The sequence below is a fragment of the Saimiri boliviensis genome, chromosome 7 (genome assembly GCF_048565385.1).
Source record: "Saimiri boliviensis isolate mSaiBol1 chromosome 7, mSaiBol1.pri, whole genome shotgun sequence".
In the NCBI taxonomy this organism is placed as follows: domain Eukaryota; kingdom Metazoa; phylum Chordata; class Mammalia; order Primates; family Cebidae; genus Saimiri; species Saimiri boliviensis.
Genome location: NC_133455.1, coordinates 14,753,501 through 14,773,859, shown reverse-complemented (window position 1 = coordinate 14,773,859; position 20,359 = coordinate 14,753,501). Strand labels below are relative to the sequence as shown.

Here is a 20,359-nt window from a genome sequence, read left to right as displayed (position 1 = left end):
CCTACCTTTTCTTTCCTTTTTTTTATTTAAGAGATGGGGTTTCACCATGTTGGTCAGGAGGCTGTTCTCAAACTCCTGACCTCATGATCCACCCACCTCGGCCTCCCAAATGGGATTACAGGCATGAGCCACTGTGCTCAGCCTACTTTTTCTTTAGTCAATTTTCATGAACGTATTTCAAAATTTTATCACATAATTTTCTAATTTTTAAAAGTAACTGAATATGCATATGTAACTTCCTTAAACCGAGCATATGAAATATGAATACAGAACTTTAAAACTGAATAGAATTAATATGTTTATAGTTGCATTTTATTTTTTAAATTACATGTTTAAAAACCCAGCATTTTTGTCACAAATATTTTTTCCCCTATTATTCTATAACACAAAGGCACCTGAGCTGGTTGGTTGCTGCTGACATTAAACGGCTCTAGCTGCTCTGCCTTTAAATTATTAGGTGTGCTTTCTAGCTTCCGTGACTTTCTGTATGGTCAGATTATTCTTATGCCTGTTTGTATGCATGTCTCTAAGAGCTCAGTTCCTTAGAGCTCCTTCTAATTGTTCTATGAAGTCAATTGGAGACAGAAACCAGGTAGCCAAGCTTATTAACAGTCTATATAATCTAAGAGTAAAGGGGCTTCGGTAAGAGTATGGAGGCTTTTCTGAAGACTTAAAACACATGAGATTTTAGCACTTGGATTTGTAACATTTATTCTGCCTGTTTGAAATCCCTTTCTTGACTCCTTCAAGGCAGCTGAGATTGCCAGAGAACGGATTTCTAGATAATGAGATACTTCTTTGATTAATTTCTTATTTTTGGAATGGAAGCAATAGTTCTATATATCTCAAGAGTTGCTTGAACAGAAATGTGTATGTTTAGTACACTGTTTGATAGTCTATTTGGGAACAAAAATTCCATTCCCTAATTAGAGATCACATACAGGAAAGGACTTGGTACCCGGTAACCAAAAAATGCTAGTTAAATTGGAGTTTAAGTAGGAATGTGCAATTTGATAAATTAGAAAGGATAACATTTTCATGCCCTAAATGTACCTAATGTGCTAGCGTAAAATCAGAAATACAACCATATACAAATATACTAAGGGCCGAGCACAATGGCACACGCCTGTAATCCCAGCACTTTGGGAAGCTGAAATGGGTGGATCACTTGAGGTTAAGGGTTCGATATCAGCCTGGCCAACACGGTGCAACCCCATCTCTACTAAAAATACAAAAAATTAGCTGGGTGTGGTGGGGTGTGCCTATAGTCCCAGCTACTTGGGAGGCTGAGGTTCAAGAATGACTTGAACCTGGGAGGCAGAGGTTGCAGTGAGTAGAGATGGTGCCGCTGCACTCCAACCCAGGCAACAAGAGTAAAATTCTATCTCAAACACACACACACACACACACACACACACACACCTCACACTGAGATGACAGAATGGAAGAAAAGTCTTTTTTTTTTTTTTTTTTTTAATCATATGGTGGGCACTGTTCGGTAAAAGTCACACAGCGATGAAAACATCAAGCACAATTCCAAATGTTGGGGAACTGGAGTGGACAATAAGAAATGACAAAGATAAAAATTCTAGGATGAGAATATAAGGCTGTGCCTTTTACTTTTACAAATAAATAATTATAAAATGATGTCAGCCACGTGTGGCGGCTTAGGCCTGTAATCCCAGCACTTTGGGATGCCGAGGTGGGAGGATCACAAGGTCAGGAGATAGAGAACATCCTGGCCAACATGGTGAAACCCTGTCTCTACTTGGGAGGCTTTGGCAGGGGAATCGCTTGAACCCGGGAGGCGGAGGTGGCAGTGAGCTGAGATTGTGCCACTGCACTCCAGTCTGGTGACAGAGCAAGACTCCGTCTCAAAAAAAAAAAAAAAAAAAAAGAGATGTCAACTTTTCACAATCTCTTTTTGAGTGCTTATAGAATGGAATTTCCAATAGGCTAAATATCACTTAATCTTACAGAATGCATGCCGTATGACACACTAAGGTATTAACAAATGTTAATAAACACTGATAACAAAAGTTAAATGGAACAGAAATGGGACTAATAATTTTACAGATCAAAGAGATAATAGAAAAAGAAGAAAAAAAAAGCAGTAGTAAAAGAAATAGAGGTCCTTTGACTTACCCAAGCAGTATGCTCTTTCAAGTAGCAGCCTTTGTACTCAATGGTATTAGGATGCTTCAACTGTCGTAAAAATTTAACTTCCTTAAGAATATCTTGCCATTTCTATTGAAGTCAGAAAGGAAACATTTTCATTTTCAAACTGAAAATAGTATTTCCTATCAAGTATACATACATAATATTATTTATATTATTGTAAATAGACATGAAGTAAATGTTTAATAAATCAAGAAGCTACTTAAACTTACTATTTCTCTCTCTTTTTTTTTTTTAATGAGATGGAGTCTTGATCTGTTGCCTAGGCTAGAGTGCAGTGGCACTCTCTTGGCTTACCGTAACCTCCACTGCCCAGGTTCAAGCAATTCTTGTGCCTCCCAAGTAGCTGGGACTACAGGTGTGCACCGCCATGCCCAGCTAATTTTTTTGTATTTTTAGTAGAGACAGGGTTTCTCCACGTTGGCCAGGTTTCTCTCGAACTTCTGACCTCAGGTGATCCACCTACCTTGGCCTCCCAAAGTGCTGGGATCACAGGTGTGAGCCACCACACCCAGCCTAAACATGCTATTTCTTTAGTTTGAATAGATGTAATCACAATCTATCACCAAATATATACAAAAAAGCCATTATATACACCCACGTTCTAGCCTGCAAAATAGTTTTTTTCTTTTCAGGCACCCAGGCTACAGTGCAGTGGTGCTATCACGGCTCACTGCAGCCTCCACATCCCTGGCTCAAGTAATCCTCCCACTTCAGCTGGGAAGACTACGGGCTGGACTACAGGCACATGCCACCATACCTAGCTAGTTTTTTTGGATGTTTTGTAGAGGTGAGGTCTCACCATATTGCCCAGGCTGGTCTTGAGCTCCTGGGCTCAAGCAATCCTCCAGCCTTGGCTTCCCAAAGTGCTGGGATTACAGGCCTGAGCCACCTCATCCAGACTGCAAAATAGTTGATTGAGCTGGATTAGAATGTTGGCCTTCTTAAAAATAATTATGAATGTTCACGTATTTGTATGGGAGTTATAAAAAAACATGAAAAAACTCCAGGAACTTTTATTATATGCCCACAAGAAGGGAAAACAAATTGTGCTCAAAAAAAGTTCAAATAATTTTTTAAATTTCACATTAACTTGTTTATTTCAGTTTAGGTACACAACTGTCTCTATTTTACCTCATGAGTCTGCTTCCCACTATAGGACATCTTCTTAATTGCCACCACCTCGTTGGTGTGAGCATTTGTAGCCTGTGTTAAGAGGACAGAAGAAAAAGAATTAATGATATTTCAGCCAATTTAACGTAAACATTTGACTAGAGACTATTTATTTATTTTTATTTATCTATTTTTTTTGAGACGGAGTTTCGCTCGTTACCCAGGCTGGAGTGCAACGGCGCGATCTTGGTTGACCGCAACCTCCGCCTCCTGGGTTCAGGCAATTCTCCTGCCTCAGCCTCCCGAGTAGCTGGGATTACAGGCAGGTGCCACCACACCCAGCTAATTTTTTGTATTTTTAGTAGAGACGGGATTTCACCATGTTGACCAGGATGGTCTTGATCTCTTGACCTTGTGATCCACCCGCCTCGGCCTCCCAAAGTGCTGGGATTACAGGCTTGAGCCACCACACCCGGCCGAGACTACTTTTTATTACTGCAACCTCTGCCTCCCGGGTTCAAGCAATTCTCCTTCCTCAGCCTCCCAAGTAGCTGGGATTACAGACATGTGCCACCATGCCCAGCTAATTTTTTAATTTTTTTTTAGTAGAGATGGGGTTTCTCCATGTTGGTCAGGCTGGTCTTGAACTTCCAACCTCAGGTGATCTGCCTGCCTTGGCCTCCCAAAGTGCTGGGATTATAGGCGTGAGCCACCACACCTGAACTATTTATTTATTTTAAGACAGAGTCTCACTCTGTCACCCAGGCTGGAGTGCAGCTCACTGCAACCTCTACCTCTTAGGTTCAAGTGATTCTCCTGTTTCAGCCTCTCAAGTACTTGAGTAGAATTACAGAAATGCGCCACCATGCCAAACTATTTTTTTTTTTGTATTTTTAGTAGAGATGGGGTTTCACCATGTTGGCCAGGCTGGTCTTAAACTCCTGACTTCAAATGATCTGCCTACCTTGGCCTCCCAAAGTGCTGGAATTACAGGTGTGGGCCACTGTGCCCAGGCAGCTAGAGATTTTTCAATTTAATTTTATTTTTTGAGATGAAATTTTTGCTTTGTCACCCAGGCTAGAGTGCAGTGGCATGATCTTGGCTCACTGCAACCTCTGCCTCCTGGGCTCAAGTGATTCTCCTGCCTCAGCCGCCCATGTAGCTGGGATTACAGGCACCCACCACCATGCCTGGCAAATTTTTGTGTTTTTTGTAGAAACAAAGTTTCACCACGTTGGCCAGGCTGGTCTTGAACTCCTGGCCTCAGGTGATCCACCCGCCTCAGTCTCCCAAAGTGCTGGGATTACAGACATGAGCCATCGTGCCTGGCTGAGGCTTTTAAAATATCTTCACACAACAGTATCATAGTTCAAAGATGCTTCAATTTCTGATAGGCTAAATCGACATTTCCATTCCCATTTTAATGTGTGGTTTCTCTGTATCCTTTTCCGTATTCATGAAAGATTGTAATATAAAAAATGATTAGGGTTTAACATATCAAATAAAACAAAAAATGTCGTATTTCCAAAATATCCATACTGGTTCACTTGGTAAACTGTCCATCCATGGAGAACCAGTTAAAAAAAAATATATGGTCATATAATGAAATAACCATTTAAGGAATGAGGTAACCTATGTGCAATGCAGTATGAAAAGATGTTTAAAATGTTTTTGTCAAAAACAAACTGTAAAGCAGAATTTGATTTTTGCAAAATAGTAATAATGTGAGTATATGTGTAGAAAAATTATAAGAGAATTTATATCAGAATATTATCAATGATAATCCCTGGAGCAGTGCTATCTGATAGAACTTTCTGTGATAATGGAACAGTTCTATTTCTACATTGCCCAAAAGAGTAACATGTGAAATGTGGCTAGTGTGACTGAGAAAATAAATTTTAAATTTTATTTAATTTTAATTAACTTAAATTTTCCTGAGTAGCCTGGGATTCCAGGTGCCCACCACCATGCCTGGCTAATTTTTGTATTTGTAGTAGAGACAGGATTTCACCATATCAGCCAGGCTGTTCTCAAACTCCTTGCCTCAAGTAATCTGCCTGCCTCAGCCTCCCAAAGTACTGGAATTACAGGTGTGAGTCACTGCGTTTGTCCTCAACTTACTTAAAATATTTAAAACTATTAGTTTTCTTAAAATTTTCATAAAAATGGCCGGGCGCGGTGGCTCAAGCCTGTAATCCCAGCACTTTGGGAGGCCGAGGCGGGTGGATCACGAGGTCGAGAGATCGAGACCATCCTGGTCAACATGGTGAAACCCCGTCTCTACTAAAGGTGCAAAAAATTAGCTGGGCATGGTGGCGTGTGCCTGTAATCCCAGCTACTTAGGAGGCTGAGGCAGGAGAATTGCCTGAGCCCAGGAGGCGGAGGTTGCGGTGAGCCGAGATCGCGCCATTGCACTCCAGCCTGGGTAACAAGAGCGAAACTCCGTCTCAAAAAAAAAAAAAAAAAAAAAAAAAATTTTCATAAAAATAAATACAAGACATTAAAAGATTACTTCTGTATCAGGGCCATGCCCTTGATGTAAGTAAGCTACTTTGCTGCTGTGATATTATTATCATTGTGGACGAATGAAGCTCTTACAGTGGTTCTGAAGTAAAAGACTGGAATTCATTCACTGATAAAGTCAGGTTAACAATTTCAGAGAAAAATTCATAATCATTTTCTCAAATATAACTAATTTAAAATATGTAAAATGAAGCTTCTCAGATATAATAACGGTTTATGATTTTTAAAAGTGGTTAATTTAAACAATAAACAATAATATACTATATAAAAGTAATTTGACCACAGATTCTTATGGAATGTCAAAATGAAAAAAAAAAAAACCTCACAATTACATACTACAAAATTTTTTTTTTAAACAAGCACTAAGGTAAAAGTGCCTATTATGTATTAATGAGGTATCTACTGGTCATAATTTTCCGATCTGCAGAACTCCACAAAAGCATATTTTAGGTATTTTATTGATTTAGAAAGTACAGACTGACTTTTGTTAAAAACAAAAATCTCTCACACTGTTCTGGCTTTTAAACTTTTACATGAAGACTATGCTTATATGGCAAACAGAAAGAAAAGCTGATGTAAATTCAGTATTACAATAAAGGTTAGAGGGATTATGTCTGAAAAGTATATATTTTAGGCATCAATATATATATAGTGCAGCTTAAGGAGTCTGGGAAAGATTTAGGAAATACTTAGGCAATGAGAAATTTTAACTTGTGAGGTTTTAAAAAATTATTAACCATTAGTTAAAAAAAATCCCACAGAAATAAAATCAGATATTATTATTTAATTGCTTATTAAGGTTATTTATAATCAATGTTATATTTGGCACTGGAAACATGAAAAAACCACCCTATAATAAAAATATATTTCTTACATTTATAGAATAATCACTAATTAGAACTTAATGCTTCCACTCACGTATACATCCTAATATATAGGCAGAGACTTGAAATATGAAGTTTTTTTTTTTTTTTTTTTTTTTGAGACTGAGTCATGCTCTGTCACCAGGCTGGAGCGCAGTGGCACAATCTCGGCTCACTGCAACCTCCGCCTCCCAGGTTCAAGCGATTCTTCCGCCTCAGCCTCCCGAGTAGCTGGGTCTATAAGTGGGCGCCACCACGCCTGGCTAATTTTTGTATTTTTAGTAGAGGCGGGGTTTCACCCTGTTGGCCAGGATGGTCTCGATCACTTGAGCACATGATCTGCCTGCCTCGGCCTCCCAAAGTGCTCGGATTACAGGCGTGAGCTATCGCACCTGGCCAGATGTGAACTTTTTAATGCAAATGTCGATTATTCTATAGATCTGAACTTTTTACAGTGGCTAAAAGTCAGAACATGCTAGATTGAAACTTAAAAAATAAAAATCAATGTTTTAGTACAGAAAAAGGAAATTATCAATGGGGGTCTCAGTTTTACAGTGCTCCATATAGTATTATTAATGACGACAGCATCTATCATGTCAAGTTTTATTCTTGAAACTTACATACTTAATACTTCTAATAGTCTCAATGGTCTCAGTAACTATTAGCTAGATCATTGATTCAATAAATATTTATTAAGAACTTACTATTATGTGTTTATATTTTTAAATATTTTCCAGCTATATCTTTTGCTATTTTGTAGACAAATATAAAAAATTATGTTAACTTAGGAGGCAGGCCAGGTGCGGTGGTTCATGCTGGTAATCCCAGCACTTTGAGAGGTAGAGGTGGGTGGATCACCTGAAGTCAGGGGTTTGAGACCAATCTAGCCAATATGGTGAAACGCTGTCTTTACTAAAAATACAAAAATTAGCTGGGCATGGTGGAACATGTCTGTAATCCCAGTTACTTGGGAGACTGAGGCAGGAGAATTGCTTGTACCCAGGAGGCAGAGGTTGCAGTGAGCCAAGATTGCGCCACTGCACTCTAGCCTCGGTGACAGAGAGAAACTTGTCTAAAAGAAAAAACAAAACAAAAACAAAAAAACCCCAGCAAAACCCTGTCTATACAAAAAAAATGAAAAACAAAATTAGCTGGGTGTACTGGCACATGCTTGTAGTCCTAGCTACCTACTCAACAGGGAGAGGCAGAGGCATTAGGATTGCTTGAGTCCAGGGGTTCAGGATTACTGTGAGTTATGATCACACCACTGCACTCCAGCCTGGGTGACAGAGTGAGATCCTGTCTCTAAATAAATGAATAAATAAAAATTTAAGAAGTGAAAAAGCTTTCCTTTTGCCCTATTTTTTAAGCCTCAACTAAAAGGTAATTATATTCAGAAAGACAAAGCATTTGCTTTAGGTGGGTTATGGATAACACACTGAATTCAACAAAGGAGTTCTAGAAACCTACAAACTTTAGAGTTGTGCTTAGGTGAATACAAAAATGAACATGCTCAGTCCCTTTTTTTGTTTTCTTTTAGCATACTTTCTTACTATCTCATTTGTTAATGCTGCTGATTCCTTTATTTAAAAAAACTTTTTTTTAGTGATGAGTTCCCACTATGTTGCCCAGGCTGGTCTCAAACTCCTTGGCTCAAATGATTCTCCTACCTTGGCCTCCCAAAGTGCTAGGATTACATGCGTGAGCCACCATGCCCAGCCAATGCTGCTAATTTCAAAATTACTTATGTAAATCCAGACATACAGAAATATTTCATCAAGTTAATAATTTCTATTTTTTCTGAACATAACATATACTCTCAGCTGATTGATTTAACAAGAGCTGTTCCAGCTTACAATTCACACTAAGTTTATTCCCTGGCAACATTCAGTGTAAAAGCTGTGACCTACAGAGGCTAACAGAATTATAGTGTTTAGGTATAAAAATACTAGTTACCAGACTCTCTTATTTATGGCTTCCCAGCATGACTATAACTTATGAAAAGTACTAATTAGCAGTACCAAGTTCTCAGTTCTTCATCATTCATTTATTCATTCAATACTTATTAGCTGCCCACAATTTATCAGGAATTGGGCTAAGTGCTAGGGATAAAATAGTGAGTTCATAGGTCCAGTACCAATCTCTTCTCTAAGGAGGACAAACAATAACAAAAATAAAATGATAAAAGACAAAATATAAAACTGCAATTGTGGTATGTGCCACAAAAACAGGTATGGGTTACTTTGAGAACGAACAATGGTGGATGTGACTTAGGGAGGTCAGGAAAGCCTTTCCTGAAGAAATGAGGTTTAGGCTGAGAGCTAAAGGATGAACAGGAGTTAAGAAGGTGAAAACAGAAGGGAGAAATATTTGAGAGAGAACAGTTTATGCAAGATTCCAGGAAGGATGGTCAGAAGAAAGGAATCAGAGCTATAGCAATGAGAATGAGAGAGAAGATAGTTCAGGTTGAGATAGGGACCATGAAGGACCTTGTAGGCTGGCTACAGAAAGGATTTTGATCTTGGCCTAAGAACAAGGGAGAGCCCCTGAAGGCTTTATAGGGAAAGGGGATGTGTTCAGATTTACATTTTTGTATTTTCAAGCTCATTGAGGTATGCACAACAGACTGAAGAGAGACCAAAGCAGGCAATCACAGTTGTCCAAATAAGAGACAACAGTTTTCTTGGTTATAGTGGCATGGTACAAGTAACAAGAGAAAAAAAATCTATTAGCAGGGAGTAAGAAGCAACATACATAAATATTACTTTGGCCAAGACAAAAATCAATTTTTAGGGTACTACCAATAAAAGGTTAAAGATGGCTCATGCCTGTAATCCTAGCACTTTGGGAGTCTGAGGCAGGCAGAGCACATGGTTAGAAGTATGAGACCAGCTTGACCAACATAGTGAAACCCTGCCTCTAATAAAAATACAAAAATTACCTGGGCATGGTGATGTGTGCCTGTAATCCTAGCTACTCAGGAGGCTGAGGCAGGAGAATCACTTGAACCTCGGAGGCGGAGGTTGCAGTGAGCCAAGATCGCGTCACTGCACTCCAGCCTGTGTGATAGAGCGAGAGTCCGTATGAAAAAAAAAAGTTAAAGCTTTTTCTAAGTTTTATAGTATAGTGTCAGTTAATTTCCTTTTAATCTGTTTTTTAGTGCTTTACGGGTATACATAGGCCTGTACTTTTCACATTTACATTCAGGCACTACAGAGTTAATAATTATGTTTATCAATGCCACTCTGGTACCTGCATCATTTCTTTAGTCTATCATTAGCAACAAATAATATATATTTAATGCCCACTGTAAATGGGATTCTGCTAGTCCTTAGAGATGTAAAGAAATATTAATAGTCCTCACCTTGAAAAAAACCACACAATCTAGCTAAATAGACAGGGCTTAGCTCAAAAAGCAAATAAATCACTAGATCTTCTGCATTCTATTACTGTAGTGTAGGTCTCATTTTGCCACTTTTACAAATGGCTTTTAGTAAGTTTCAAAGCATACTTGGTTTATTGTAGTCATTTTGAAACATTAGCACTTTAAGAAGGGTTTGGCTGCTTTTTAAATGAGAAGAGTCAAATAGAGACTTGCCAAGAGAGATTCTGAGAAGATGAATTAGATTTAAAGAAATAGAAGAAAAGGTAGCAAAGATGACTGAAGAATTCATCTGTAAGCAAAACAAACGGGTCACAAATGAATATATACATTATGTTTCCATTTTTAAAAAGCTCAAAACTGAGCAAAACCAATTTACATTGTTTAGGAGTACAGAGTAAATGGGTTATAAATATAAAGAAAAGTAAGAAAATAATCACCACAAAAATCAGAATAGTGGATACTCCTAAGGGGAGGGAGAGGGTTCTGACTGAGGAGAACATAAGACGGGCTTTTGGGATGCTGGCAGTATTCTATTTCTTGACGTGGGTGGTGTTTACACAGAGATTTACCTTTTAATTCTTTCTTAAGTTATATATATATATGTATATATATATTTTTTTGAGATGGAGTTTCGCTCGTTACCCAGGCTGGAGAGCAATGGCGCGATCTCGGCTCACCGCAACCTCTGCCTCCCGGGTTCAGGCAATTCTGCCTCAGCCTCTTGAGTAGCTGGGATTACAGGCACGCACCACCATGCCCAGCTAATTTTTTGTATTTTTAGTAGAGATGAGGTTTCATCATGTTGACCAGGATGGTCTCGATCTCTTGACCTCGTGATCCACCCACCTCGGCCTCCCAAAGTGCTGGGATTACAGGCTTGAGCCACTGTGCCCGGCCTAAGTTATATATTAAAATATATATGCGCATTGTGATACTTCTTTATGTATACATATGATAAAAATGCTTTGTAACAAGAGGGTCTGTGAATAAAGAAGACAAAACTTTGGCCCTTAAATGCTGTTCTGACTAAACACTAGCATGGGAGTGTTAACTAGGAAATTAGTACCCTTTTCAGCATCTTTTATAGTATTTAATGACAAAATATACTTGAGTGGGAGCCAAGTTATTGATGGTGGTGAGGGAAGCAGAAGTAATGGTAGGGCTGAGCACAGACACAACGGTTGAAAAACAGTTCAGAGAAAATCCAGGCTGAAGATTTGGCTAGAAGCAAAAGGACAAAGTAAAGATGCAATTAATCAAATCTCATTTGGAAGGACAACTAAAGATAAGCCCTATCCAGATGGCCGAACATAAAGGACCACTTAAAAGGAATAATCAATACTGTTTGATTAAAAAGAAATTATTTGATTACAAGTTTGGAGAAGTAGATAATAATTAGTACTTAATTTATTATTTGCTTTAATGGATTATTATGCTTAAGGAAGTATTTGTTACTTTAATAAAGCAAACTTCTGAGGTTATCAAGATTAAATTAAATAACTATATTTTGGCTGGGCACAGTGGCTTATGCCTGTAATCCCAGCATTTTGGGAGGCCGACTCGGGTGGATCACTTGAGGTCAGGAGTTCAGGACTAGCCTGGCCTACATGGTAAAAACCCCATCTCTACAAAAATACAAAAATTAGCCAGGCATGATGGCAGGTGCCTGAGGTAGGAGAATCACTTAAACACAGAAGGTGGAGGTTGTAGTGAGTCGAGATTGTGCCACACTGCACTCCAGCCTGGGTGACAGAGCAAGACTCCACCACAAAACAAACAAACAAACAAACTGTATTTTATTTAATAAATTTCAGGAGAGTAAGTTGTGTTAAAATTTTGGTTATTTCTTGTTTTTCTCATCAGAAGACAGTCATATTAGTGGAACTGCAATTGATTCTAGGGGGACAGCCTTGCACTCCTTAACTGAAAATACTGACTTGACATGATTGCCACTAGAAATCTGTCAGTCCCTTTCTCTGAATAGTTGTCTGTTCATCTGTTTATCTGTCTGTCTACCATCCATCCATCCATCCATCCAGTATTTATCAAATTCCTACTAAAGTCAGACATTACACCAGTTCTTGGGAATATAATGATGAACAAGATAGACATAAACCCTGTCCTCATGACATTGTTATTTAGGGAAAGAGACATATATAAAGCAAAAAATTGTATATGTAGTTGTTTTATTACAACAATTTTATTACAACAATTACGTATATGTGATAAATGCAACAAAATACAAGCACAAGATGTTACGAAATCATGAAGTATTGATTTAGGGGTGGAGGGATGAACAGTAAAGGGTATCTTGCAGAAGTAATACTTAAGGTAAAACTTGTAGGATGAACAAACAAGGAGGGGATGTAATGTGCCGTTTTCTAGGTTGCGGGAATAGCATATATATAAAGTTCTGAGGCAGGAAAGAGCTTGGCATACAGTGGAAATGCATAAAGCTTAACTTCAAGCTCTTAACTTTCTTATACTACTTTAATAGGTCAGTAAGTTGAGATAAATACCACTGAATTGAATAAAGCCTAGGATTCTGGAACTGGCTTCTCAGCAATGACTATTTGCCTCTACTGCAGATATCATTTATTTACAGAAAAATCACTGAAATCAAACTTATTTTACGAGTAACAGCTATGTGTAGAGAACATGTAGATTTCAAACTTTATTTTATTTTAGTTTTTTGTAGAAATAGGGTCATGCTATGTTGCCCAAGCTGGTCGTGAACTCCTGACCTCAAGGGAGCCTCCCACCTTAGCCTTGCAAAATGCTAGGATTACAGGCATGAGTCACTGTGCCAGGCCTAGAGTCCAACCTTTCCTAATTTGATCTATCTAAACAACTATTTTTAAGTACTTACAAAATAAACTGCTCCAAAACTTCCATGTCCAATTTCATGCAAACCAATAAAAAGTTCCTCAGGATCATCTTTGTAGAACAGATCGGCAAGCTCTGGGTCCTTAAGCACTCCTTTACGCATGATGCCAGTAGAGCAGGCACTCTGCTTTTTGATATCCTAGTTAGCTTTATTTCTCATTGACAATTTATTTATTTTTTGGTAAGTGTTCAGTACCTGCAGAAAAATAGGGTTTGCCATTAAATTAATTACTAACACATTTTATTTGGTGGTAGTATAAATACATATAAATATTAAAAAGCCTCTTGGTCTCACAATTCAATAACAAAAAGACAAAAAACCCAAATAAAGAACAGATATAGGATCTGAATTGCCATTTCTCCAAAAAGATATACAAATGACCATTAGCATATGAAAAGATCCTGAATAGAATTACTTATTAGAGAAATGAAAATTAAAACCACAGTGAGATACCATTGCATGCTCACTAGGATAGTGATAGTCAAAAAGTAAGATAAGTGTTTGTGAAGATGTGGAGAAATCAGAGCCCTCTAACACTGCTGGTGGCTGTGCCATTTTAGAAAACAGCTCTACAGTTCATCAAAAACTTAAATATCGAGTTACCATTTGACCTGGTTTTCACTCCTAAGCAAACATATACACCCAAGAGAAATGCAAACATATGTTCACACAAAAACTTGTGCACAAATGTTCATAGCACCATTATTCATAATAACCAGAAGGTGGAAAAAACCCAAATGTCCATCAACTGGTGAAAGAATAAACAAAATGTGGTATATCCATATAATGGAATATTATTCAGCAATAAAAAGGAATGAAGTATTGGTACAGGCTGCAACATAAATGAACCTTGTAAAAATTATGCCAAATGAAAGATGCCAGTCACAAAAGACCACATATTGTATGATCCCATATATATATGTGAAAGTTCCAGATAAAGACAGAAAGTAGATTATTGGTTACTTAGAGATTGGGGGTTTGGAGGGTGATAGCTAATAGGTACAGGCTTCCTTTTCAGGGCAATGAACATGTCCTAAAATTGACTGTGGTGATGACTGTATACCTGTGACTATACTAAAAACCATTAAATTGTACATTTCAAGTGAGTGAAGGGTATAGAATGTAAATTATATTGTAGAGATGTTATAAAAATTCATGTTGGAGTAATTAATGTTGAAATAATAACAGATGGTATTTATTGATTGATACTGTGTGTCATGTAGCACTAAAACCCTACATATATTATTTCCTTTAACCCTTACAATAGCTTCATAATATAATGACTCTTATCTATTATCTTAATTTTAGAGAACAAACTAAGACTTTGATAGGCTAAACTATTTCCCCATGGTCAGAAAGCCAGTATTTGTCAGGACTGCAATTAAAACTCAGATCTAACAGCAAAGCCCATGCTCTCGACATGTGGTATATTCATATAGAAATACAGGCAATTAAACAATTCTTTATTTACTACTAGAAGAAATTACTACCATTTGGAGGCTAAGCATAATGTCTATGTAAACAGGCAAATGATTCTGTTGCTACATAAAACATTCTGAAATCAAAGTTTCTATTAATAAAAGGACATTTTGACATGTTCACATATTGATCTGCCATTAGTTACATACATTTATTTGGTGTAGATGGTTTTTTATTTTTTGAAAAATATAGAAATGTTAACATTCGTCTATATTTTCATTTTAAATAACTTCTGCCCTCATAACCAGATAACCATTTATTTATGCCAATATTTAAATTTATAACGGGATAGTTTGTGTTTCTTCATTGACCAACTAGATAACCAAGATAGAAATTTGGTTATTGGCCAATAAAACTATTTTTCAAAACATGGGCCAATGGGTCTCATGTTAGGAGACAAGAAAAACAAAGTAGACAATTAAAGAAGTGGCTGGGAACAATAGCTCATGCTTGTAATCCCAGCACTTTTGGTGGCTGAGGCAGGCGGATCACCTGATGTCAGGAGTTTGAGACCAGCCTGGCCATTATGGTGAAACCCCATCTCCACTAAAAATACAAAAATTAGTCAGGCACAGTGGCAGGTGCCTGTAATTCCAGTTACTCGGAAGGCTCAGGCAGGAGAATTGCTTGAACCTGGTTGCAGTGAGCCAAGATTGTGCCACTGGACTCCAGCCTGAGTGAGAGTAAGACTGTCAAAAAAAAAAAAAAAAAAACCCAAAAACCAAAAAAAAAAAACCCTGATAGTGCTAAGAGGTATTTTTTTCTTGAGACATAGTAGCCATAGGTGACAACATACATTACTTCATGGAGTTAGTCTAGTTAGTTCACTAGTATACACAGGTCATCAACCTAACGATCCGTCTATTTACCCATCTCATTTTTTCATTCAGCAAATATTTGTTGAACGCTCACTATTTGCCAGACCCTATACTGGGTTTTGGAGATAAAATGGGATGTGGTCCCTATCCTTAGAGGACTTAGAAGTCAAATGAACTTATAGACATTAAATTATAATGACACAAGTGATAAAATGGTTATAACTGATTGGATTGGCCGGGCACGGTGGCTCATGTCTGTAATCCTAGCACTTTGGGAGGCTGAGGTGGGTGGATCTGAGGTCAGGAGCTCAAGACCAGCCTGGCCATCAGGGTGAAACCCCATCTTTTTTTTTTTTTTTTTAAAAAAAGAATGATTGGATTATGAGGGGAAAACAAATATTTTTTAATATAAGGATATTGTAGGATGACCCAGTCTATTTTTGACTTGGACATGAAAAAGCATGCCTTTCTAGGGAAAGTAAAACCAGTTCATTCAATATGAATTGTATGGGAGAGTTGGAAGGAGAAAACATGAAGCTGTTGTTGAGTCAAGGAAAATTACAAAAGACCCTTTAAACCATATTAAGAAATTTAGACTTTATCCTGAGGGGAACCACTGAAGGTTTATATAGAAAAAAGTACCCCTCCGCCAACAATGCACCTGTAATCCTACGCAGTCATCCTGCCAATGCCATGATCAAGCATGAAGTTACTACATCAATACTACTGGGAATGTAAATTAAATCCAGCTGTTTGTCAATCAGGTAAATGAAAGCAAAAAATAAGAGCTCAAAAAGTGTTTTGTTTTTATTGCTTATGTCTAAGAACAACAACAAAAATAAACAATGGATTCAATCGAAGACATATACCTTTTTGGACACAATGCATACAAGGCAAATGATGAGACTGTCTTTAAGAAACCCAAAAAGACCTATGAACTGAACTTACGATCATTAAAATCTTTTCAATCACCAAAATAATTATAAACTTTTGAATATTTTGGCTTTCATGTGAATAAAGCTAAGTGCTATGGATTTGGGGGGAAAACACAGATTACAGACCAAAATCATTTTATGAAGAAACAAATATTTAAATGTAAAAATGAGACCATAAAAACTTCTAGAATAAATTGCAAGTGAATATTTAATTACTTAGCAAGATACCAGAAGCAAAAGCCATAAACTAGTATCAATAAGCTTGACTATATATAATTAATAACTTCTTTACCTTAAACATGTAATGAAGGAACTGCTGCTTCTAGCCAAGATGGAGTAACAGGGGCTGTATTTATTATCTACCACCAGGAACAATTAAAACACTGGACAGGCTGGGCATGATGGCTCACGCCTGTAATCCCAACACTCTGGAAGGCCAAGGTGGATGGATCATGAGGTCAGGAGATCAAGACCATCCTGGCCAGCACAGTGAAATCCTGCCTCTATTAAAATAGAAAAAATTAGCCAGGTGTGGTGGGCCATGCTTGTAATCCCAGCTACTCAGGAGGCTAAGGCAGGGGAATCACTTGAACTCGGGGGTGGAGGTTGCAGCGAAGCAAGATTCCCCCACTATACTCCAGCCTGGCAACAGAGCAAGACTCTGTTTCAAAACAAACAAACAAACAAACAAACAAACAAACAAACAAACACTGGACAAGGCTCGGTACAGTGATTCATGCCTGTAATCCCAGCACTTTGGAAGGCCAAGGTGGGCAGCTGGCTTGAGCCCAGGAGTTCGAGACCAGCCTGGGCAACAGGTTGTATCTCTACAAAAGATATAACAACTTAGCTGGGCATGGTGGTATACACCTGTAGACCCAGCTACTCGGGTAGCTGAGGTGGACGGATCACCTTAGCCTGGAGGTCGCAGTGAGCCAAAAATCTATTGCACTCTGGATAAAACACTGGATAATGCTAGATAAAACATATAAATGATGGTAATTGAAGACAATGGATATCTGGCTAAGAAAGACAATGATCCTTAACAGAAGACAAGCAAATGATGTAAGCCGTTAATTGTTTGAGCTTAATGCCCTGGGAGAATTTCTAGGCCACGGTGCAGACACGGGAAATCCAGTTAGAGACTGTGAACTCCCTGAGTTGAGGAGACAAAGATGACAGCCCTGGTTGACCAGGACAGGTAGAGTTGGCAGGACAGAGTGCCAAATAGAAAAGAGCAGCAAAGAAACAGGATATGGAGACTGGCAAAGGGTTCCCCTCAAGTCTTCAGCTGAGCACTGATTAGTGCATGCATATGAGAAAACTACCTTAGACCATGGGAAAAAAACGATCTGAAAGGAATAGAGACTACAGATAGTATTTGTTCACCCTAGCCAGGACAGGAAATCTCATAATTCATAGGGCATTCTGGAGGCTATTCAGAAGAGTCTTGCCTTCACAGCAGGGACCCTAGACTAAATGCAGGTCTGTGATGCCTAACAAATTTTATTTTTTATTTGTGAGACAGGGTCTTGCTCTGTTGCCTAGGCTGGAGTGCAAGGGTACAACCATGGCTCATTGCAGCCTCAACCTCCTGGGCTCATGATCCTTCTGCCTCTGCCTCTCAAAGTACTGGAGTTACAGGCGTAACCAATTGTGCCTGCCTCTAACAAATTTTAAAAGCAAGATCTAAAGGATGAAATTATTTCCAAGTAACTTAACTGCACTCCAGAACGAAGTCCAAGAACACTTAAAGGAATATAAAAATATCCAGTATCTAAAAACTTAAAGAGCAAGACTCCATCTCAAAACAAAGAAACAAAAAACTAACATTCCATAAAAAATCACCAGGCATGCAGAAAAGCAGGCAAATATGACTCATAATGAGGAGAAAAATAATTGAAACCAAACCATAATTGACATAGATGATCTATGTTACAATTAGTGATCAAGGACATTAAACATTTAGTATGGTTGTATTCCACATATGGAAAAGTTTAGAGAAAATATTAAACATGTAAAGCAGAGACAGACAAAACATAAACAAATTCAAACTAAACCTTTATTTTATGTATGTATGTATGTACTTATTCTGAGATAAAGTGAGATGGAGTCTCGTTCTCTCGCCCAGGCTGGAATGCAGTGGTGAAATCTCAGCTTACTGCAACCTCTGCCTCCCTGGTTCAAGCAATTCTCCTGCCTCAGCCTCCCGAGTAGCTGGAATTACAGGCATGCGCCACCACATCTAGCTAATTTTTGCATGTTTAGTAGAGACAGGGTTTCACCATGTTGGCCAGGCTGGTGACAAACTCCTGACCTAAAGTGATCCACCCACCTCAACCTCCCAAAGTGCTGGGATTTCAACTGTGAGCCATCACACCTAGCCCTCAAATTAAACTTTTAGAGGTGAAAGCTACAATGTCTGAAATTAAAAAATACTCTGCATGTGATGCATAGCAGAGGAGACTTTTCCAAAAAAGGGACTACTGAACTTGAAGATACAGCAACATAAACTATCCAAAATTAAATAGAAAAAAGACTAACAAAACAAAAACCAAACCCCCAACCCAGAGCATCCGTGAGTTGTGGAACATCTTCAAGTGGCCTACTGTATGTCTAAGTGGAGTCCCTGAAGGAAAGATATTAGGACAGAAAAAAAATATTTGAGGAAGTAATAGTAGAAAAAGTTACAAATTTGATGAAAAGTATAAACCCACAGATTGAAGAAGGTCTGTGAACCCCAAGCACAAGAAACATGAAGAAAATTATACCTCAAAACTTGTGATGACAATAAAATAAATAAATAAATCGCTCAAAACTTGTGATAAAGAGAAAATCATACAAGTATCTAGAGAAAAAAGACATGTTAGATACAGAATTAGGAATTAGGCAAGTATGTTTACTCTCAGCATTTTCACTCAACATTGTGCTGGGGCTAGGAGTGATGTCTCATGTCTGTAATTCTAATGCTTTGGGAGGCCAAGGCAGGAGGATGACTTGAGACCAGGAGTTTGAGATCAGCCTTGCCAACACAGCACAATCCTCTCTCTTTACAAAACCAAACCAAACCAAACCAAACCAAAACATGTGCCAGATGCTGTGCAGGTGCAGTAAACAAGAAAAAAAGCATCAAGACTGAAAAGGAAGAAGTAAGACTATTGTGAAACAACATAATCATCTGTGAAAAAAATTCAATGGGATCTACAAAAAGCTATTAGAATTTATTAGTTTATTAAAAAGCACAGAATATAAGATCAATACATAAAATTATATATATATTTTTTGAGACAGAGTCTCATTCTGTCCTCTGTCACCTGGGCTGGAGTACAGTGGCATGATCTCGGCTCACTGCAACCTCTGCCTCCCAGGTTCTAGCAATTCTCGTGCCTCAGCCACCTGAGTAGATGACATTACAGGCATGCAACAGCATGTCTGGCTAATTTTTGCATTTTCAGTAGAGATGGGGTTTTGCCACCTTGGCCAGGCTGGTGTCAAACTCCTGGCTTCAAGTGACCCACCCACCTTGGCCTCCCAAAGTGCTGGGATTGCAGGTGTGAGCCACTGCACCTGGCCTAAAATAATTATGTTTCTATATGTGAATAAATGAAAATCAAATTTTAAAAATATCATAGTAGTACAAAAAATGTGAAATAGGGCCAGGCACAGTGGCTCACATCTATAATCCCAGCACTTTGGGAGGCTAAGGTGGGTGGTTCACTTGAGGTCAGGAGTTCAAGACCAGCCTGGCCAACATGGTGAAAACTTGTCTCTACTAAAAATACAAAAATTAGCCAGGTGTGGTGTCATATGCCTGAAATCCCAGCTACTTGGGAGGCTGAGGCAGGAGAATTGCTTGAAACCAAGAGGTGGAGGTTGCAGTGGGCTGAGATTGTGCCGCTGCACTCCAGCCTGGGTGACAGAGGCACATCTCAAAAAAAAAAAAAAAAGGTGAAATACTTAGGGATAAATCTAACAACGGATATATAAGACCTGTACACTAAAAATGACAAAATAAGAATGATATAAAGACATAATGAAGGGATATACTGTGTTTATAAATCATAAGACTCACATTTGTCTTTAGACATAGAAGTTGAGAAGCTTATTCTAAAATTCATGAGAATTCAAAGGACCCAGAATAAGCAAAGCAACTTTGAAAACAGAGGACAAAGTTGGAG

At 38.3% G+C, this 20,359-nt stretch overlaps 1 protein-coding gene across 6 annotated transcripts in view; it reads right to left on the bottom strand.

The window, feature by feature from the left end:
• TAOK3 (TAO kinase 3) overlaps positions 1-20,359 on the bottom strand; it is a 210,439-nt gene that overhangs the window by 92,241 nt on the left and 97,839 nt on the right. For 5 of the 6 annotated variants that reach the window (XM_039472335.2, XM_010342823.3, XM_074402172.1 and 2 more), the window contains exons 3-5: positions 12,932-13,144; positions 3,313-3,384; positions 2,146-2,247 (exon numbers count right to left, since the gene is read on the bottom strand). In XM_039472335.2, the coding sequence (XP_039328269.1) occupies positions 2,146-2,247; positions 3,313-3,384; positions 12,932-13,051 (294 nt within the window). In that variant the 5' untranslated portion in view covers positions 13,052-13,144. Of the gene's footprint in view, positions 1-2,145; positions 2,248-3,312; positions 3,385-12,931; positions 13,145-20,359 lie in introns of those variants that run through there. The other variant, XM_074402173.1, reaches the window with a different exon arrangement.